At 43.2% G+C, this 22,641-nt stretch overlaps 1 protein-coding gene across 1 annotated transcript in view; it reads left to right on the top strand.

The window, feature by feature from the left end:
• The window catches only part of grik3 (glutamate ionotropic receptor kainate type subunit 3), a 107,282-nt gene extending 85,974 nt beyond the window's left edge, over nt 1-21,308 (top strand). The window contains exons 11-16 of the mRNA XM_076279468.1: nt 4,421-4,644; nt 8,189-8,307; nt 13,923-14,140; nt 17,005-17,230; nt 17,636-17,886; nt 20,766-21,308. Coding sequence (XP_076135583.1) covers nt 4,421-4,644; nt 8,189-8,307; nt 13,923-14,140; nt 17,005-17,230; nt 17,636-17,886; nt 20,766-21,308 — 1,581 coding nt within the window. The remainder of the gene's footprint in view (nt 1-4,420; nt 4,645-8,188; nt 8,308-13,922; nt 14,141-17,004; nt 17,231-17,635; nt 17,887-20,765) is intronic.
• The last annotated feature ends 1,333 nt before the right edge of the window (nt 21,309-22,641 follow it).

Genomic DNA, 22,641 nt, shown 5'->3' with positions numbered 1-22,641 from the left:
TGGGCGCTCTTTCTTTTCTTCCCCACGTACTCACAAAGCCCTTGCCCGAGCCAAAGGGCGCTGTGAAGAAAAACACCAAACGATGCAAGCGGCCTTGTTCAACCAGATTCAGCCACAATAGATGATCCCATTAATCATGCCACAACGCCAGTATTAATAGCTGGCTTAGCACATCATTTGTTTCTGTCACGGTAATTAATCTTTTGCCCAGACAGTTACACAGGAAGGTTACGGAGTATCGCACTTTCATTGTCTGTGTATTTAGATAGCAGCTGGGCTTTGGACTTGGGAGAATACTTTAATGAAAAGCCTCTTTATTTGCTCGTGTGAGTGCCTGGTGCTCCTAGTGCCAACGCCAGTGCTGATTCTGCTGCTCATTTAATATAGCTGTAATCGAGAGAACACGATGCACGCACATGCAGTCCAGATTTATTTTCATGATTATTGGAAATTCTGGGAGATTGTCTTCCATAAGGCGAACAGATGGATGTAAGGAATGGTATACCATCAGGTGCGTTAGTGTAAAAATAACTACTGTGAAGCTGAAACGGTAACAAGACATGTGGTTCACAGTTGGGGGGAAAATGCTGTGAATATTGACAATATGGTGTGTGGACCATCCTGAATATGTTGTGGACCATCCTGAATATGGTGTGGATCGTTCTTTATCCTAGCGAGTGGAAGTGTGTGGGTGTGAACTGGGTAGTGTTAACTGAAGCTTTGACAGGAATGTGATATTAATGGAAATGTACTTTTTTATCTCACTGGTTAATCGAATTTGTATATCAAGGGTGTGCACGAGAGTCAAAGTCAAATGTGTTTACATAGCAACAACCAGTGATAGTTACTGAATAGAAGGTCAATGATTATGAATTATATGGATAAACTAGCCCAAGTCTTACACTATCACCTGGGCTGTGTATAGTCTGAGGCGGTGTTTTGTGTTTTAAGCCCCAACGTCATCTTCCAGGCAGCGCTGCATGGAAGGCACTAGGGTTAGGCAAGGGTTAGGGTTAAGGTTAGGGTTAGGTGCCTTGAAGTCGACGGTCGCAGCGCTGCCTTGAATTCGACGGTGGGGGCTTAAAACACCATTAAGCATCTGAGACCACTGGTGTGGTTGGCTGCGGTAAATGTAAATATTTGATGTACCCCCAGCAGTCTTGGGTCTCTGTCCACTGTCCTCTGTCCTTGGGTCTCTGTCTCCTTAGCAGGTGGTGTGGTGAAGTGAGACCAGTGTTGGAGCGCAAATCCTTTCAGCACTATACTGCTGCGTTCGTCTCTCAAACAAATGTACGCTTTCTATAGGGACTGTACGTTATCTCTAAGGGTTGGCGAGAATGAACAGGAGTTATTACAAGGATATTTGCCTTCAAACCGCTGCTGCAGCACATTTCACTGAAACAACGGGTCAAAGAACTTGGAGCAAGTGGAGTGACAGCCTTGCTTGCACTGAAATAAAGCAAAAAAATGGGGGGGAAATAGCCAAATGTATGTGTGTGTGTGTGTGTGTGTGTCTGTGTGTGTGTGTGTGTGTGTGTGTGTGTGTGTCTGTGTGTGTGTGTTTGTGTGTGTGTGTGTGTGTGTGTGTGTGTGTGTGTGTGTGTGCATTTCTATCCCTTGAGGAGCAGGAGGTCTGAGCTCCTTTGTGACTTCCATCATGTTAGGGGAGGGAAGGAGGCGCTCAGGCGTGGGCCTGGCAGCTGGTTTCATTAACCTCGCGTCCAACCCTGGAGACAGCGGAAGCAGAGGGAGGCCATGTTAATGGTGACCTTCTAAATATGCAGCCCGATACGATGGGCAGGTGAAAAGCTTCCCAGTCACCTGCAAGCTTATTTTCTCTTGATATTGGTTTCTCTCTTTTGCTCTCTCTCTCTTTTGCTCTCTCTCTCTCTCCCTCTCTCTCTCTCCCCTTCTCTTTCTCCCTCTCCTATACAAGACAGAGGGGGACTCAATAGAGGAAGAGGAGAGTAGGCTAACCATGTCACTAGCTGTAGCACCTTAGGACAATCAGCTCTGTTGATCTTGGCTGGCCTGAGTGCCTTTCTCCCATGGCGACTCACCACCCCTTGTTCAGCCAGGAAGACTCGGGAAGCAACATTATGCATAAGAATTAATTATTTAATCCATAGAAAGATTTACAAACATGACAGTTGGCAATATGAAAAATCTTTGGCGTAGGCCCCGTCCTCGGTCCAGGTCTCGCACGATCAGACCCTGCAAATCCTGCCGGAGTGAGACGGCAGGGGCGGAGCCTACCCCCTGGACAGCTGGACGGGGACCAAACTGATGGTGGTTGGGGAGGGAGGAGGGAACGTCAAAGTCTGTATCTGAAAGCAGCAAGACAGATACGTGACCCGGTTCATTATAAAGACAGATGGGACGGCCGATTTGTTAGAGGTAATGAATGAATAAGTGACGTATTGGAGTCTTCCTAGCAGAACTACGCTGGCGCTTGCATTTCATGAACTGCATTCCTTTTTTATTTCACATTTCTTCAGGAACATCTCAAAGTTGCCCTGATTCAATTGTTTCAGCTACATTTGCTACATTTAAGAGTGCCCCCCCCCCCCCCCCGACCCCTCCACCAGAATGGATTGCCTACTTGGTTGAGGATTCAACCCGCATGAACCAAGCTAAACGCAAGGGTCATAAAAGTATTTTGTCATATTTTATTATTACAATGACAGAACACTTTATATATGATCTATATAGAGGGTTAGCTTGCTAACTTGCTAATGTTAGATAGTTGGCTCACACAACATTTCAAACATGTTTTGGGGTTAATAACAGCTTTTTTATTTACAGTGTCTATTTCTTGCTAACTTTCACAAAATCCAAGCTTTAAAATGCCAAATAAATGACGTTAATTTGCAAATATGGCCATCTCGGTCCATCTACTGAACTCTTGATTGAATCTGGCAACTCGAAGATTGAAATACTACTAGCTGGGTGATTGGTAAACTCCAAATATAAACAGCATTTTAGGTCCACAAATTAATGTGTATATCCTGGCTGTACCATTGTTGTCAGTGAAGTCAGTATTTGAAAGTAGGATGTTTTCTTAATCTCTGATGGCACATTATGGTCATTTCATGTTTTTTTACAATAAAAGTCTCTTCATATAGGACCTTTAAGGCTGATGGGTTTGAGGAAAGTGTCAGTTTGATTGATGTACTTTATGAAAACTTTCAGCTGAATTAAAAGCAACCTGGTCTGGTCTCATTAGCAAAATGTTCCTCTGGGAACGTTTTCTCAGACCCAGCCAAATGTACCACCAGGTAGGTTTCTGAGCTGAACTGGCGGGGTGCCAATGAGAGACTTTTAGACATTGTTTACCACATTTAGGTATGGTTGAACTAGATCTTACATGAGCTCAGATTTAGTATTCTTTGGTTACCAAACCAAAGTTTTAGTAATTATTTCTCACTAAGTTTTACATAAGGGCACAAAGCCTTAACTTAGTTGTTAATACAGGAATACTGCATCTATAAGTTAGCTCAATTTTAGCTCAACTGTCAACACTCTTGACTTTGGCTCCAAGGTGATGCCGCTCACATGCATGTGTTATGTTGAATTGTGCAGCTTGGCCCTGCGCACGGCCGGACTCGAACCTGTACCTATCTGACCAAGGCCCTTCTCAGTTTTACTCAGTTTGGCTGAGCGGCCAGATCTAGGAAGACTGTTGGTTGTTCTAAATTTTTCCTTTTGAGAATAATGGAGGCTACTGTGCTCTTGGGCACTTTCAATGCTGCAGAAATTTTCTTGTATCCTTCCCCAAATCTGTGTCTTCACACAACCCTGTCTCGCAGGTCTACGGACAATTCTCTCAACCTCATGGCTTGGTTTTCACTCTGACATACACCATCAACTGTGAGACCTTATATAAAGAGATGTGTGCCTTTCCTAATAATGTCCAGTGAATTAAATTAGGCACAGGTGGAATCCAATCAAGTTGTAGAAGCATCTCAAGGACCATTGATAGAAGTAGGATCTGAAAAAGGGTCTGAATAATATTACATAATTTATGTAAATTATGTACTTTTTTGTGGAGTGTTGGAGTATTGTGTGTAGATTGATGAGAAAACATAACAAAATGTGGAAAAAGTGAAGCACTGTGGATACTTTCCGTATGCACTGTAGCTCAAAATAAACAATCATTCACAGAGCATGATTTTTTTTAATCAGGAAATTTTTGGCAGTACACTTGTAGAGCAGTGAATGTTTATTCATGGGAAGAGTTTTTTTTTTTCAGCCCACATAATAACATTTTTTTCAGCACAACAGGTAAGCACTTTGGAGATGAAAGACATTTTATCTTGCGTTGTTGTGAGCTGCTGGAAGAGGTGTAGAGGCCTCTAGGTCTGACGGGGTTTGGCTTTGTGACTGAGTGCATTTGTCTTTTTCTTTCTTCGCCTCATAGAAAGCTGACCTGGCCGTGGCCCCCCTCACCATCACCTACCTGCGGGAGAAGGTTGTGGATTTCTCCAAGCCCTTCCTCAACATGGGCATCAGCATTCTGTACCGCAAGCCCAACAACACCAACAACGGCTTCTTCTCCTTCCTCAACCCCATGACGCCCGACATCTGGGTCTACATCCTGCTGGCCTACCTGGGCGTCAGCTGCGTCTTATTTGTCATCGCCAGGTGAGATGGGCAGCCAGGGACAACAGGCAAAGTGAAATCATTTTGAGATCTTAGGCGCCAGATAAAACACCAGACACATGTGCATACCTTCACACATACACACACACACACACACACACACACACACACACAAACAATTTCAAACTTTCAGTTCTTTCAGTTTACTTTCTTATAAATGTTGAAGCGTTTACCTTAAAAAAGAAGAAATGAAAAGAAAAAGGGTTTGCAAGCGCCTTCGCTCTACCTCCCACCAGGTGGTCATTGTTTTAAAATGTATGAAGCCCCTAAAACCACCGAGTGGTTCTTGAGTGAGAGCTCTGAGGGAATGAGTCTTTGGTTGGATTCTGTCGGAGAAGAGGACACAGCTGTAGGCTACTCATCAGCTCAGGAACGCTCCCCCCCTCTCTCTCGTCTTTTCAGCACCCACTGAAAAGACACAAGTGAGAAATCAGATCACGCCGGCAGCCGGGCCCCATCAACCATAGCAGAGGTAATTTCGGAGACTGCTGTCACAAAGAAAGGGCCTTTTACAGCAGGTGATAACGGCGCCCTAAATTTGTAAAACTGCCTATTTGCGAGCATATTCAGCACATAAATATCGTCTGTGAGTATACAGATACACCAAACTTCACGAGTCCAGTAAAGCAGATTTTACAAGCCAAGGGCAAAGGTTTTATAAGAATTAGGATCCCATACCTCTCTCCCTCACTCTGTCTCAACCTGCATTTCACTTGCTCACTCACTCCATCTCTCCTCTCTCCCTCTCTCTTGCTTTTGCTTGTTTACTCGCGTGCATTTGGAGTGTCCATGTGTCAGGTGCACTAAACAGTCAGTCAGTCATCAGAGTGAGTGTTTGTCTTACATATGCCATCAGTCTTTGACTTGTCTACATGCTGTTGACTGTATTGAGACATAACCTTTAGTCGCTTGTGTAGAGGTCGCTGTGTTGTTTTTCACTGAGCAATCACAGTAGAACGGTAAAAGAAATATATGTTTTGCCAGACTCAAGGCTCATATTTTATCTCCGACAACCCCTCTCGTCATGTCCATGACTGCAGGTCACTGACACGCAGAATCAGCTTGTGCCTCTGCGCGCATGGATGAGAGGAATAAATCATAACTGTCTGAGTGCTAAATGTGATGAAACTGCTCTTGTCTCCCGCATGAGCTTGTTCTATCAGTGCTCTCCAAATCTAAGGTGCATGTTCTGCAGGATGTAGCTGAAAGGTGCTGGGTATGATTCATAGCAATGCTTCAATAAACTGCCCATAGCCTGGAAAATATACATTAGAAATTAGACAAAGAGAAGAATAGAGAGACCATACAGATACAAATTGAAGATTCCAATACCTCGCTAGCGTGGATACACTGTTATGCTCCAGCAGGTGTGTAATAATGGGCAGTTCTCTCTCTCGCTCTCTTTCTCTCGCTCTTCTTTCTCTTCCCCTCTCTATTCTTATCTCCTCTAATACCAACACTCTGGCGAAGTTTCAATTTTCAGAAAGCTACTGCTTCAGGTGTCTGACCATGAAAACAGCCAGAATTGACAAGCAGTCTCTCTCTCTCTCTTCTCTCTCTCTCTCTCTCTCTCTCTCTCTCTATCTCTCCTTTCTCAATTTTTAATTACTCTCCTGGTCTTTTTTTGTGTGAAATATTGGCTTTCTTGTTGACAGTTAAATCTCACCAATGACAAGGCGATTGGAAATCAACGTCATGTTAAGAGACCTGCAGTGCTTTCCACTACAAGTATTTCAGAAAGTTTGTTTCATTTATTATTGGATTTATGCTTCTTTCAACAGCTAAGGGAGAACCAAAGTCATCAAACTTCAATATTCTGATAAGCTTTGGCGGGAGGTGTGGAATGCATGCCTTATAGGGGCATTTTACCCTTTTTTTCCAACCAAAGGCCTTTTTTCAAAGAAAGATATATCTAGATATGAGGGATCCAAAGCATTTCTTCTTTTTCTTCTGGCAGCTAAACACTCTGAATAAATTAGGATAATCTGATCATGTTCGGGAAATTATTCAAATTAATTTCAGGGAAAGGAAGGCACTGACATTTAGCATGTTTTATCTTCCCATCTGCCTGCAAAAGTGGCTGGCTTTCTTTCCACACCAAAAAAGAGAGAGGAAGAGAGAGAAAGAGAGAGAGTGAGAGAGAGAGATTTATGAAGCACACACTGTTTGAAAAGATGTTTAAAGAACTACCCGAGGTTTTTCTCGAGTCTGTGTAGGCTTTTTAAAAACATGTTTAAAGAAGCCATTTTTCAAATTTTGCCTCCCATTTTGCCATATTTGGCATTTTAATGTGCTGCCCCGAATTCAGCTTATGCATTTCCGCATAGTGCTATAGCTTAACCCTTCCGCAAGAATCAGACAACCAGAGTCCCTACAAATTAAATCAGTGTTTTATTCAAGTGTTCTCCCCCGAAAACATTCATATCTCTCATATGTTCTGCCAGGCACAGATGGCCATTCATTTGCATTATGTTCATTTGCTCCTTCCTTTAATCCAGTGGAAACATACTGAGTGAACGCTCCCCATCGCAGGGTCCAGTTCATTTGGTTTCTATTGTCTCCCAGCCATGCCGTTGTGAGGTATTAAGAGGCCGTGGCTGGAGAGGCACAAGTTTAAGTATCTCCATCAAGAGCTCAACAGGGAGGCGCCACGCCGCTGAGCAACATCCCCTTCCAAATGTTTGGGCTTCATTATAGCGAGCAGCAGCAGTTCTCTTTCGCCATGCTCTGTTTCGTGTTCACCACACTGGCGGACGCAGAAAAAAGCACAGTGATTTGTGGTGAAAATGTAACGTTTGTGTAATGTCATTTGTCCAATGGCTAGGCGCTTTAAGGAACATGGCATTGAGAGAAATCCACAGACCAGGCAAATGCTCTTCAATGCTTGAAGCTGGGCTCTGTAAAAGCGCCTTGAGACATATTCATGTGTCATGGTGCTATATAAATAAATCTCCATACAACTGAGTGGACAAAACATAATTTTGATTGATTGACACTCACTGTGGTAACGCTGTGTACTGTGCATATTCACTAATTAGTTACAAAATGTTTTATCCAAGCATATGTAATTACAAGAGACCCTTAGAGGGATATATTTAGACTAGGTTCTCTATGGGTCGTACACTGTTTACAAAATAGCATGCAAATAAGAATATATGTTGCATCTGTTGTCTTTTACTGTGTGTGGAGGTGGTGGGGGTAGCAGAGTGATGACTAGAGTTGAATAGTCCCTAGAGTGGGGTTCTGCCATGATGTCCCCAGTCATGGAATGCCTCTTGATCAGTTAGAAATTATTTGATTGTTTTGGCAGGAATTAAGTACAGTAAAATATAAGTTCACTATATAAGAAATCTTAATGACTTAGATTTTCAATGTAGAAATATGAATCCATGATGGTGTACCTACTGTACGTAGTGTAACATGATCTAAAATTAACTTTAGCTACCGTGTGCTATTCCAGTATTGGCGGGTGCCATATTCTGGCCCTGTTGTGCTTACTGCGCTGCGTCTGTGTCTTGGTGGTCAGGTTCAGTCCATACGAGTGGTACGATGCCCACCCCTGCAACCCTGGGTCTGACGTGGTGGAGAACAACTTCACCCTACTCAACAGCTTCTGGTTTGGTGTCGGCTCCCTCATGCAGCAAGGTATGGAGCAGATATGGATTTTCTCTACCTCCTCTGTTCTCTCTCTCTCTCTCTCTTATTTCTCTCTTCCCTCCTCCCTCTGTGTTTCACCAGAAAAAAAAAAAAACGTGTTCTGTGCCGTCTCGAAAACCCATTTGCTGACAGCTACAGGCTTTCTCATTCTTCGCCTGCTTTTTTTAAACCACCGACCTTTCTTTCTGACTTTCTTCTACAAAACCTGTCTGTCATGAACAAGTGAAAGTAAGTCTTCCATGACAAAAGATGATATTGTCATTGTGGCGGTGAGGGTGTGTGTCAGACACCTGTCACCCTCGCGCTGGGTGGGAGGGGAGACAAGGCGGCGGCCCGGCAGTGGGCATTTTTTTTGTTTCCTCATAAACTGTGGCTAGGATAGCCTACGCCAGGGACCTTGCTTTCATGTCACGGCCAAGAGGTGGTGGCGTGGATCAAAGCGGAGTGACAGAGGAGAGTGACTCTTTACCCGTATGGGCAGAGACTGGGGTTGAAGTTTGGAGATACTCGTCCCCTTTCATGTGCAGACTGAACTTCAGAAGCACCGCCACCACCGCTGCCATTTAAAAAAAGCATCTTGATTCGAACTAAACGACACAGCCGTCATCTTAGTCCGACTCAAATCCATTTTAAATCCATCAATCTTGTTGCAGTGATCTGTGGAAATGTGATTTGATGTATTAATCAAGGGTGAATGTAATTGAAAATAATGAGGACATCTTCATTAAACACTGCTGTCGCATGCTGTGTGATCACATGATAAAATTAAGGCTGACCCTGACTCTGCTAATGAACATAAGCAGTATAGAGATCCTTAACCATGCATACGACTTAAAGGCACTCTCTGCTTTTACATTGCAGCATCATTATCTACCGTCTATCTAACATGCCTGGCAATCTTCCAGTTTTAAATTTGATCTGAAAGAGAGATTGGGGTAATGGCTTTATCTTGCTTCTCAAATCTATTAGTTTAAGTAATCCATACTCTAGGATGCATTTTTAATCTAATGGCTCCAAATATATAGGGTAAGGATGTTATAAAAAACATACGAGACTTCCCTATAATCCAACAAACAAAAGATGACTTTACATAAAAGATAGTAAAACTGTAGACTATGACATAGAGAGAGAGTGGGAGAAATAGAGAGACTGAGAGAGAAAGATAGAAGTCAATGTACTGAAAAGTTTAACCAGTGTAAGAAGACAAATGGAGCTGGGTTTGCCTGGTGCTGTTTTCGTGGGGGATATTTGCCTGAGAGGATGGAAAATGTGATGTGCTATTCATTAGGCATAAGATTGCTGCAGCTCCCACAACCAAGCCCCCACCTCCCAGATCATTTCCACAACCAAGCCCCCACCTCCCAGATCATTTCCAGCTCAACAGTGAGTTCGAAGGGAAAATCCTACCACTTGACTGTGTCAGAGAATGAGACAGTGGATGGATGAGACCGAGAAAGACGGGGAGGGGAAGATAGACTGAGAGAGAGAGGCCCAAGGCACATGACAAAGGAGGACTTTGCTGGTTTATGTGTACACATTGTGTGATACATCGCCTCAGTGTTTTATTGCAATGTCACACAGATACTAGTGTTACACTGGTGAACACATCTACTGGGATAGCACACCTGAGAATATAAACACAGGGAGGATTTATCTTCTGCCCTTGTGTGTCCAGTTAATATACAGACAGTAATCAAGATTTTTGCAAAGCTACACAAAGGATGCATTTAGTAGATTTAGGATCTTTTGAATGTTATTTATAAGCATTATAGACTGCATTCAATGGTCAATGAGTCATTTTACCTCCAATATACATACAAAATACTGTAGATGACCACTATATGTATTATTGCATGTTATTTTTTTTGTGTGTGATTTGGTTTTTGTAGCGTATACCTCTAAGGCACAAGTAACCACATGGTTAATACATGTAATCTCTATGGTTAAGGCATGCCACCTCCATCATGGTTGCATGCATGCCTTTAAGACCAATTCAAACTGACATCACCCCACAGATAGAACTTGTGTAACGTTCACTGCTGGGCTACATGTTTTTAACACTCCCCCCACCATGTCAACTTTAAACAGTGTGGAAGTGCTTATGATGTTTGCACACGGGCTAGCCTTCTGCTCTCTCACTAAACCAGCTGCCCCAGGCCAAGAGCGGTGGAGACGGAGCTATATTAAAATGCTAATGATCGTACATCAGGACGGTATGTTGCTGGGGCACTTCATGTTTAATCATTCGACTTGTCGTAGCAGATTTTTGTCATAGATATCGCTTACAGGGCTGAGGTATGAGATGTGAAGGGATCTGCATTTCTCTGCAATTAATTTCTGCTCTATAATGTGGGTTTTATGTAACCACATAACGATACTGCTTTGACCTGTTTATAATTAATTTTTGGCATTATCATACGTGACAAACATTGTAGTAAAAACTGATTATCTGCTGATTATTTGTAGCACACCGCTTTCACTGTCTTCAGTACTGTACATGCAGTGATGAACTGCAGGAACACTGTCATGTTTGTAAAACATTGTTTTTTCTTAAGGGGTGCTTGTTGAAAATTAGTTTTGCCAGATTATATATAAAAAAAACATGATTATGCATCATTGCAGCAGAAGCTCTGACTATCTGGCATTTCCCGCAGCCTGTTCTTGCTGTTGTCCTGCAGGTGTGCCACCACAGCCGAGCGTTATCAGTGTCGTCTTTGTCCTCCTCATTCCGTATTCAGCTGCTCGGCGTCGTCCTGCTGGGCTTCCGTGCGGTGTTTTTCTGCCGAATGGATTAAAAACAGACTTTATGCCGCACTATTTAAAAGAGATTAATAAGACACTGTGGCCCCTGGCATCGTGTTTTTCAGCTGTGCTTATTGTATTACGCTGTCTTCGGTTTTTGTTTTTTATCTCTCTCTCTCTCTTTTGTTTTGCTATCCACGAGGAGAGAATGTTAAACGCAGGTAATCATTCTCAGGGGGAGATGGCTCGCCGAGACTCCAGTGATGCCTCTCTCCGCTCGTGGGGAAGAGAACATGACAGTGAAAAGCAGGGCAGTGCATTTAATAGCACTCAGCAGTAAACCCGCAGAGAATAACTCACAGGCAGGGGCCCATTTGCAACTTTGCCTCGTGCACCGGCCTCCTAATGCCGGCAGCCAGATGTTTGGAGTCAGCATAACAAACTGCGACTCGGATGTTTCATTGTTAACAGCAGTCACATTTAAAATGTGCTCACCTCCAATCTCCTCTGTGATGGGTGCGTAGTGTGTGTGTGTATGTGTGTGTGTGTGTGTGTGTGTGTGTGTGTGTGTGTGTGTGTGTGTGTGTGTCTGTGTGGGGGGGGGGGGTATGTATGTGTGTGTGTGTGTGTGTGTGTGTGTGTGGGTATGTGTGTGTATGTGGGTATGTGTGTGTGTGTGCATGTATGTGTGTGTGCGCATGTGTGTGTGTGTGTGTGTATGTATTAATTACAAAGTTATTTAGATACGATGTATACCCAGGCGATGCAGTGCATTCTATGTGTATTATTGAGAGGAAGGGGAGAGGTGGAAAGGAAGAGGATGGGGGAGAGAGGGGGGGAAAGAAAGAAGACAAGGAAAGAGAATAAGGCTAGAGAGCTAGGGAAGAAGAGAAAGCAAAAGAGACAGAATGAGAAAGAGAGCAGGGATAATGAAAGAGAGAGAGAAAGAGAGAGGAAAGTGGAGAAAGAAAGAAGATGGTAATGGGGATTGGAGAGCTGCATTTATTTAATTCATTATCTCTAATCTGGGTAATGCCTCATTTTTATGTAGTTTCCTGAGACTGACAATGTCTGTCCACTGTCGGCTCTCCAACACCCCATTCTGTGTTGTTTACTTTTCATTTGTGCCATTGGGTTCCATTTGGTGCTGTATCCATTTGCTCTTGTTGTAGCTTTAAATCGAGTCACATCTCTGCTCTGTTCCCAAATGCCAATTTGGAAAGTCCAGCAGTAGAACTAGAAACATCACTTACATTACTACCAAACACTCCAATTGTCAACACCTTGTAATTTTGACAAATAGCTTTTTTTATTTCTATGAACATATGTTTCATTAAAATGATTAATGCTTATGAGGTGATTAAGAAGACATACATAGGAATATAATGTTTTATGGCGCATATGGACATTATATATAGACACATATGAAGGGATTTACACCTCACAGGGCCTGTTTTCAGAAGTATAATTTTTGTAGTGTTTTTGGAATTACCTGAGACACATATGATAACACTGATGTTGTGTGGAGTAGACTCTGAGATTCCATATGGGGGTACACACTTCTTTGATGTGCAAAGCTAAGCCTTGAAACAAGCCTCATGGTTTCAAATTGATTAATCACATTCCGTTTTAGGGATTTTCTTATATGTTTACATGTGGTTATTTACTAATTCAGGTTCTTGTGGTTAATTTCATTTTTAGGTTTTCTGCATTTCTTACACCTTCATAACCTCACAGAGGTTTGGAGACTTAGTGTTCAGTCAGCATGCATGCTGCTAAAACATATAAAGTAACTCAGCAAATCCGTTTGTAGAATTTTTTCTTCTAAAGAAATGGAAATAAATCACAATTCTCAAACTGTATGCGGTACACGTCTAAGTCGTAAGCACTCAATGTTAACTGTGTTAGAAGTGCAATTCCCTGGGCGTAAGTGACTGTCTTGAGACATGTCTTTGGACGTTTCTTACTAGAGGGCATCTTGACCTCACTGCATACCACCATTTCAGGAGTCATTCTAGCCCCCCACCCCCCACACACACACACACACCTTCTCTACTTTCCCTCCCTCTGTGTTTTCACCACCATGCCCGTTTTTAGCTATTACAGCCCGCTTAAAATTCTATTTGTTTCCAAAAAAGGTGCTGTCTGGCCAGCTCCTTAGTCCTCTCTTACTGGCTTTTTTTAGCATTCTGTTGGCATGAACTGGCTAGGGAGACTAGGCTAGCATCCATCACTTTTATGAGAGAGTCCTGGATACCGCTCGCTCTCCTGAATTATGCTCTCTCTTTTATGCTGTGCTGATTAGCTGTTTTAAACCCACGGGGTGTGTTGTGGCTAGCATTTGGCCTTTTCTTCCCGCGTTCATAAAGCCTCTTTATCAAACCCCTGAATTTTACCACTCTCATATTAGTTTATTGTATGTGGCGACCTTGACCTCTGAGGTCTGTGCGGGAAATACAATTTTAATATGGCTCAATGGATGCTTTTGATGTAAGCATAATTGGAGGAGCTAGTTTCTCCTTAAAATAACAGGTAATGCTTTATATAAAGGTGTGTTAACAAACCATTTACAAAATGACTAGTTAACTATTTACTATTCATTAGATAGCATTAGCAAATTACTTACTGGTAGTTTACAAGCCACTTAAAACATATTGTAAATGCTTAATAACTGATTCCCAAGTTATTGATAAATGGTTAGTTATTTTTCCATCATATAACACTAGTAGATTACTTACAAATATGAGTCACTTATAAAAACGACATCCAATGTTTAATTCATGCATGACTTACATGTTTATTAATGGACTTTGATTGAATCTAGCATCATCTAACCCAATCTTTTGCCCTTCTCTGTAAAGGCTCAGAGCTGATGCCCAAAGCCCTGTCTACAAGGATCATTGGTGGCATCTGGTGGTTCTTCACCCTCATCATTATCTCCTCATACACGGCCAACCTGGCCGCCTTCCTCACCGTGGAGCGCATGGACTCGCCTGTAGACTCGGCCGACGACCTGGCCAAGCAGACCAAGATCGAGTATGGCGTGGTGCGGGATGGAGCCACCATGACTTTCTTTAAGGTGGGCCATTTCGATGTCTCAGTGGCTCACCTGAGCTTTTCAGTACCCCTCATGTCCCCCTAAAAACAAATGTACAAAAAGCTGGGAATTATGGATTCAAACTGTCTTGTTGTTTATTATGTATTCCAATTGTAGAGAACTTTTCAAAAAGGCCTTTCTCTCGACTCCCTGCACGTTTCAGAAACCTATACTGTGCCGCAAACAGAGTCACTCCCCCACACACTGTCTCATATCTAGTTAGATCTTAATTCCCAAAAGCGAAGTCTCCTGCACCGCAGTTTCTCCACTTCTGTGGGCCGTTTGAAGTATGCCATCTTAATGAATTTCTATTCCAAACTTTCAGCTTTTACCCGAAGGTTTTTTTTTCCGTACATTATTTTATTATTTTAAGTTTTCTCTCTGATACACTGTAGCTATACAACAAAAAAAGTACATATTTCTCACTTTACAATTTTTAATTGTCATGGCAACAGAATTTCTGTCAACAACAAGGCAAGAATGATATTCATTGAGGGTGGTTCTGGCAAGCCATTAATGCTTCAGTCAGATCCTGCATTGCGTATGTTGAAACAACTGATCTCAAAGAACATTGGATCGAGCGACTGAATGTTCTCATCCTATCAACAATAAGGACAACATATTTTCCATGGTGCCATGCTTTTGAGGGGCAGCCGTGGCCTACTGGTTAGCGCTTCGGACTTTAAACCAGAGGGTTGCCGGTTCCAACCCCGACCAGTAGGCACGGCTGAAGTGCCCTTGAGCAAGGCACCTAACCCCTCACTGCTCCCCGAGCGCCGCTGTTGATGCAGGCAGCTCACTGCGCTGGGATTAGTGTGTGCTTCACCTCACTGTGTGTTTTACTAATTCACGGATTGGGATAAATGCAGAGACCAAATTTCCCTCACGGGATCAAAAGAGTATATAAACTTATACTTATATACATTTTCGTGCCTGTCACCTAGACTTACATGCAACAATTCACAACGTTCTCAAGTATATTAAACAACTTTATCATATGTTTATGCCGGTCTATGTTTTATTGTAGCTGTAACATACAACATATCCTGCTGCAAAAACCTTTTACCTGATTTGCCCACACTGGCTCAGTTTCCCAAAGTAAACACAAGTGGTTTTAAGAAAAATGGTGTCAGCTGTAATAAGATGCTCGATCCAGTGTTCTCTAAAAGTCAGTGACAATGCTTTCAACGTGATTTGTAGGGGGCAGAGCACTACCGGTACAATTATCACAGTTTGCTGGTGCTCAATCCAACTGGCATTCTGCTCCTTGAGAGCTAATTGTAATGTGATGCTGCATTTTGCATTGCATGTTATCATTCCCAAAGAGCAGCTATTGTCATCTGTATGCATTTGAAATCATTGCATATTGTTTGTCTGATCCAGTGACTGTCCTGGATTTACTTCATTTGATTTCTCCTTCTGCATGTGTGATTGCAGCACTAAAGATGATGAGATTATATAGGCAGGTGTCAGTAATTACTGCAGAGCTTTTAGAGCCCTTCATCTGAAGTACCTCCCACTACTCTGCACCGACAGAGAGATAGAGAGAGAGTGTGTGTGTGTGTGTGTGTGTGTGTGTGAGAGAGAGAGAGAGAGAGATAGAGAGACAGCACTTGCAAGTTGGACTGGAACTTATTGACACAGGTGGCGTGGAACTGATTTTGTTGTCGTGGTTCACACAGATTCCGAGGGGCAATTTCCCAAGCTCAACCTGAGAGAGAAAGAGGGGGGGAGGTTAATTTACTGTGTTCTGATTCCAAATGTGAGAGGCCGTCAGGCTGAGTGTTTCTAGCTCGTGTGTCACCTCAGATTCTGAGGAGAGAACCAAGCTGGTAATTATCTAAGATTAGCCATGGCATCTAATGTAACCTCAGCGTACAATAGCATGAAATGTCAGACGGTCCATAACAGTCTGCCATAACAGAGACACACCGTTATTGCCACCATCAACAGTGTTTTCATTAACCCTTCAGCTACAAAAGGTGTTTTTTTAGTTCAGTTCAGAAATGTGTTGGTGCTCGATTTTGATATATAAATAAATATACATGAAAGTCTATGCAAGAAAGGAAACAACTTCTGTGGGCTATTTGAAAAGGTGACTGTCAGTTTTGTCTTTCTGTCATTTATTCATTCTGTCAGAGTGCAAGGCTCAGGCAGATTCTCATCCACTTTCAATTAAGTCACTAGACATGGAGGAAAATAGCATTTAGGTGTCAGAAAGAATAGGAGGTGTTCAAGGTTAAGAGAACATTGTCAACAGCAAGAGTGTCGACTGAAAAATCAACTGGTTTATGGGTGTAACAGAGCAAGCACACTTGAGAAAAAAAAAACTGTATTTGAAAAATGCCATACAAAATTGCAATACATATCTATTTCTAAGCTTCTATTTGTTGGTGACAACATTTCTGGGTCAGTGACAAGAGCATTGAACTAAACCATGTTTGTTTACAGTTAAATAACGGATGTGGTGTACCTGCAAAGACTAGCTCTTCTTTGAAGGCAAACATAAACTTGTATTTATCACAGGAAAGACATTGCAGCACTATAGAAATAATACCCTGTCACCTTCCATTCCCTTTGACTTAGACCAGCCAGCTTATTTAACATTTAGAAGCTGTCAGCTCTTTATAAATGACCACTGATTCACACTGTATCCTTGTGTGAAGACTGAAGAGGGTCCTTGTAAGTGATCCGATCCTCTTCTTGCCACAGGACAGGAGTGTAAAAGAGTCCAGACAGTCCAAAGCTGTGTGGAAGCCTTAAGTCGCCCTTGGTACAGGCAACAGGGTCTCACTGTAATGTAATGTACAATGTGAGTGATGTATGAAATCTTGCCCCCTACACAGAGGTCCAGGGTGTCCACCTTCGAGAAGATGTGGGCGTTCATGAGCAGCCGGCAGAGCACTTCTCTGGTCAAATCCATCGAGGACGGCATCCAGCGGGTCCTGAAGTCCGACTACGCCCTGCTGATGGAGTCCACCACCATAGACTACGTCACCCGCCGGAACTGCAACCTCACCAAAGTGGGAGGCATCATCGACAGCAAAGGCTATGGCATCGGCACGCCCAAGGGTAAGCCGCAAGCATATCAGAAGGGGGTTGGGGGGGAGCAGGCGGGGTAATGCGGTCTGACGCCGTGGTATGGATGGCCCACTGAGACCGGGGGGGTTCTGTTGATCATTAATCTTTAATTGCACAACATATTCAGCCCATAATGCATGTAACACTAAGATAGAGCATTGTTGTCATGCGTTTATTGTGCAGAAGATGGTGACTTAATGAGCTCATATTTTGGTGTAGCCATTTGTTAAGGTTAAAGCACCCAGTATTTCTCTGTATACATTATGGCCTTTTCTCCTTTCTGTTGGTATCGCAGAAACCAAATCAATGCTAACTAGATTTTATGTGGACCTTGTGTCCTCTCTCGTTCTCTCTCTTTCATTCTCTCTCTTTCTCTCTCTCGATTTTCCCCAAAAGGCTCGCCGTACCGTGACAAAGTGAGCATCGCCATCTTGAGTATCATGGAGGATGGGCGTCTGCACATGCTGAAGGAGAAGTGGTGGAACGGGGACCACTGTCAACAGGAGACCCGCTACGAGGCCGGGCCCATGAGCATCCAGAACCTGGGCGGCATCTTCATCGTGCTGGCCTCGGGCCTGGTGCTGTCCGTCTTCGTGGCCATCGGCGAGTTCGTCTACAAGCTAAGGAAGACAGCGGAGAGGGAGCAGGTGAGTGGCACGCATCCCGAGGCACGTTTATTCTGAGGCGCGTTCCCGGTTGTATTAGGACGCATGCCGAGGCGTGTTCTAGGTTGCAATAGGGCGCATGCCGAGGCGTGTTCTAGGTTGCAATAGGGTGCATGCCGAGGCGTGTTCTAGGTTGCAATAGGACGCATGCCGAGGCGTGTTCTAGGCTGCAATAGGATGCAAGTTTAAAGATGCATCCTGCAGACAGCGCTACACTGAACATGAGAGGCAAGCGGAGCATTCGCGAAATGCATGTGCTGAATGAAGGAATGAATAGGATATTATTCTATTTTTGGGAATCGCTGTGGGGCATATGTGTCACTCTCACATATGGTGTAGCCAGGTTCATTGATTAAAGTGGAAGCATTTTGTTCAATGTAGCCTGCCTGTCAGAAGATCCATTCTGGAATAAATTCTAAGGTAAATTCTGAGACACCTTCTGGTGCCCAGTTCAGGGGATTAAAAATATACCCTGAAATGTCTTAGGTTTATTTAAAGATGCGACATCCGCCTACGAAGGACAACAATAACAATATTTACTGACATGAAAAATATTCTAGGCTTGTTGAACAAATAAGATAAAAGTGTCTGAAATGCACATGTCTGGGGTGTTGCAGATTGTCAACATCTTTATCCTGAAGAGAAATAGTGTTTGTTTGTGTAATATGTCAGGATTTTAACTTCTAAGGGGATAAGGAGCTAGAATGCCACAATCAAAGCGCTACTCACATAACAAAGTCAGCTGGCTGACTCGGAAGCTGCCGATCATTTGACATTTCTTAAGCAGATGTTCCAGAGATACCTTTGCTATTTCTGCAACGAGATATTTATGTAGAACATCAAAAGCCTTGACTGACGCGTCATATCTCTAAGCCCTGAATTCCAAAAGTGATACCTTGCACAGTTATTTGACTTGCACATCATATTTCATAGTTTTGCCCTTTTTTCCCTCCCGGTTTGCATCATTCTCAAGCATATTTTCGACATCGCTGAGCACATTAAATGCTAGCAATATGTTTCCAAAAGCGGGTGCCCTTGGTGCTATCAAAATTACTCTGCTCAAGGAAATTATAGCTCAAAAGTCACTTAGGTGCTTTCCCATGACTGTGCACTTTGATATGAAAGAGCGTCATTATTGTCCTTCTGAAAGACTAAGGAGGATGGGAGAGGGGAGGTAGAGGAGCTAAATCACTGCAGAGAGCAGACCAGAGAGACATATAAGACCTAATGAGACCAGTTTTAAAGGCGTTAGGATATTTATACCACAATTCTCTGCACAGACATAAATATGGTACAAACAACTGTGTATCATGTTGCAAGAAAAGGGCCTTAATTTGAAGAGGAAGGTCTGGCTTTTACAGGCAAATAAAATATGTACGCAAATATATCTGAAGTTAAATGCTACTGTGCTCTCTTTCTCTCTTCCACTTTACTGTATCTGAACAGATTCTAAAAATAGTGGATGATTTACCTATTTAGTAGTTATCTGTATAATGTGAAACTATAGAGATGGACATGGAATACCAGGACACTGATATTAAATGACTGACCTATCTTAACACCTCCATTTATTACCCATTTCGTCCAAAAATTCTAAAACAACGATGTTTTTTAATACTTCAAAATAACATTTGATAAATTAGCCTTACATTTTTCAGTAGCCATGTGTGTAGATTTGAACAAAATCTGGATTGGTTCTTACCGGAGCTTTTACTGCCTGAAATATCCGATTTTGTTTACCACGCTCGTAGGTTAGTGCTGGCCTAGTGGGTCGTCTACTTCCACCCTTTCAATGTATGAACAGTTAGACTGAGAATTCTCGTTGCTACCTCAAAATTCCACTGGAGCTCCAAGCGTATTTGTACACACAGCCTTACAAGACTGTTTATAGCTCTACGAGTCACGGTAAAATTTAATTTTTGGTACAGTACATAGTTAATTTAGATACACTTATGGTGTGGGTGCTTGCATTTCTTTAGGAATCAGCCGTCTTAGTTTGTATAGAAATGAATAGTAAGTGACACATACACATAAGAGGACGGAAACACGGGACTTGTGGTAATAGGGGGCGATCCGATATAAATATAAAGTGCTTTTCAAACATGGCAAATGTCATATTTACAGGCACAGGCAGTCATTATCAAAAGGATAAAGTAGCTTTTGAAGTAGAATGTAGCATGATTTCCGTAAGGGATAATGTATAGAATGCCGGTCATTATCGGTAAAGTCCTGACAGGGCGAAACACACCATGATGCACCATGCTAGCGTTCTACTAGCATTGTGAAGAGCCGTATAATAATAGTTCATTAAATGGCATTATGGTAAAACTGCAATGTTGTAATGTTTGTGGTTCTCTGTCAAGCTTAATATGGCTCTTAATATTCTCAAATAGTTGATTAATCTTATCCAATGGTGTTGTATATGGTTATATGGTTTCTTGAGACTACATCAACCTTACTATGATTGTATTGATTGTAAAAAACATAACAAATATAATATATTCAATTATGAAATTAAATATCATATTGCAGAATGCCATGGCAACATGGAAATTAATGTATAATAATAAAGATAATTTGCTAATTTGTGTTATGCAGCCTATCAAACAGCTTCTGTGTATGTAGGATGTGATATCTATCTACATAAAACACTCTTAATGCTGACAGGCAAAGAGAGAGAGAGAGAAAGAGAGAGATCCCATAAATGTGCAAAACCACAAATCAGTGACACATAAAACACACACACACACACACACAGCTGTTGATGTTGATGTTGGTGCGGTGACGGCGTTGTACTTACTACCTCTCTCTTGTGTGGCCTGTGTCCTCCTCCTTCCTGGGGCCTTTTTTTCCCTCAAGAGGTCTTTCTGCAATGCGGTGGTGGACGAGATCAGACTGTCGTTCACCTGCGAGAGGCGCGTGAAGCACAAGCCTCACCAGCCGCTGGCCTCCCTCCCGCTGTCGCCGCCGCCACCGTCGCTGGGGCCGCTCACGGTGAAGACGGACGCGGTGATCAACATGCACACCTACAACGACCGTCGCCTGCCGGGAAAGGACAGCCTGAGCTGCAGCGCCGGGATGACGCCCGTGTTTCCATGACGTGCCTGGGGGACGGGCACCTGCGGCACGTGCCCGGAGCGGCGGCCGGCGACGCCAGGGACTACGGCACGCTGCCGGAGGGCTTCGCCACGTTCACGCTCAGCCGCAGAGACCTACGAAACCACCACCCGACGACCACAATGACGCAGACCATGACGACGGCGATGCACGCCAGCCAGAACGGAGGCAGCGGCGCCGGTGGCGGCACCGCCACCGTCAACCACGCAAGCACCACCGACCACATCCTCAAGCCACTCTACCCCACCCGCGAGAGAGAGGGAGGACGCTCCGTGTCCTTTCTGTGATGGCAGACATTCGGAGGAAACAACTACGGTAAACTTAAAAACAGACAGACCAGACCACAAACACACAAACAAATAACAAAAGAGAAACTGTCTACAACCAATGTCCAATGTTTACGTATGAGACACACTCTGGCGACAAACACAACCATTAAGTAATCAATGAAATAGACAGCGCCCTAATGTCAACAAAGTAGTATAAAGTAATATTTTAAGAGACACTTCAACGGATTCACGGAATACGGACAGACAACTAACTGGCTTCTGTAAGCATGGCAATAAATTAACTAGAGAGAGACAGAACGGGGGTTAACGTTTTGTTGGGAAATTCAAGAGGCCAAAACACAGCACATTAGATTCTTTCCAATCAGTGTTGTGGTTTAAAAATACAAGCAGACACTCCTGTGATCCTGTGGTGAAATGATGCAGCCCTGTCCTGGTTGTGGGACGCGGGGAAATAGGTTTTCAAACTGTGCAGAAAGGGCCGAGATCTCTAGCGCGGCTGCCGAAGGCCGCCGGGTCGACTGCGACAGACAGAGAGTCAGATTGGGTGCATATGAGCCAGCTGGGAAAGTGACGTCGCCTAGGCGACGTTCGCTACCGGTCAGCGCTTGACCCCGTGAGTTTCTCCCGAATTCTCTCCTGCACGACCCGGACAGCTCGGCCGAGGATCTCCGCCAGATGAGAAGACGAATGCACAAAGTGAACAGGGTTGACATCTCCCAAGCAACACAATAAAAAAACAAGTTAGGGGATTTTTAGAGACTTCTTTCATACCCAGAAATGAAATGTGAGTTGTGTGTGTTTTGCCCCTCACCCCACAACCCCTCCTTGTACTTAAGTCAGGGTCAGAGGTGATTTTGATTGATTTGTGCTTTGCTACATTGTTGGTGTGCAGGCATTTCAAACATTCATACACTGAAGCAACAACAGAGGACATGATAACCACGACCAAGAGAGTGACTCACCGATTGCCAAAGATCTGCCTGTGACATGGTGTCATGAATATAAGCATTGTGAAAGTGCACTGGACAGACATAACACAAGTCTCTCCCTAGTGTCTGCTTATTACATAATGAACATAAAAGACATCCACAGCCATGAACAATATGTGGCTCCCGTTTTACGTTTTGTTTTTATAAGGGTTTGACTTTCAGCTGTACTTAAAAGGTGAAATCAGCCTTGCATATGAATTATCTTTTCACCAGGAAAAATATAGTATGTTTCTAATCTTTTTGGTCCACTGTTAGAGACATTGTGGTAAGTGGCTATTACTGATAAAATATGCTAAGAGGCTATCACTATTTTTGAAAAGAAAAACACAGTTTTCTTCAGG

Source organism: Alosa pseudoharengus, unplaced genomic scaffold (assembly GCF_046254945.1).
Source record: "Alosa pseudoharengus isolate Yale_2024_CS ecotype anadromous, Long Island Sound unplaced genomic scaffold, YU_APseudo_1.1 YU_APseudo_1.1_scf_12, whole genome shotgun sequence".
Lineage (NCBI taxonomy): Eukaryota > Metazoa > Chordata > Actinopteri > Clupeiformes > Clupeidae > Alosa > Alosa pseudoharengus.
Note: the sequence above shows the minus strand (reverse complement) of the source record. Positions and strands in the feature narration are given on the sequence as shown.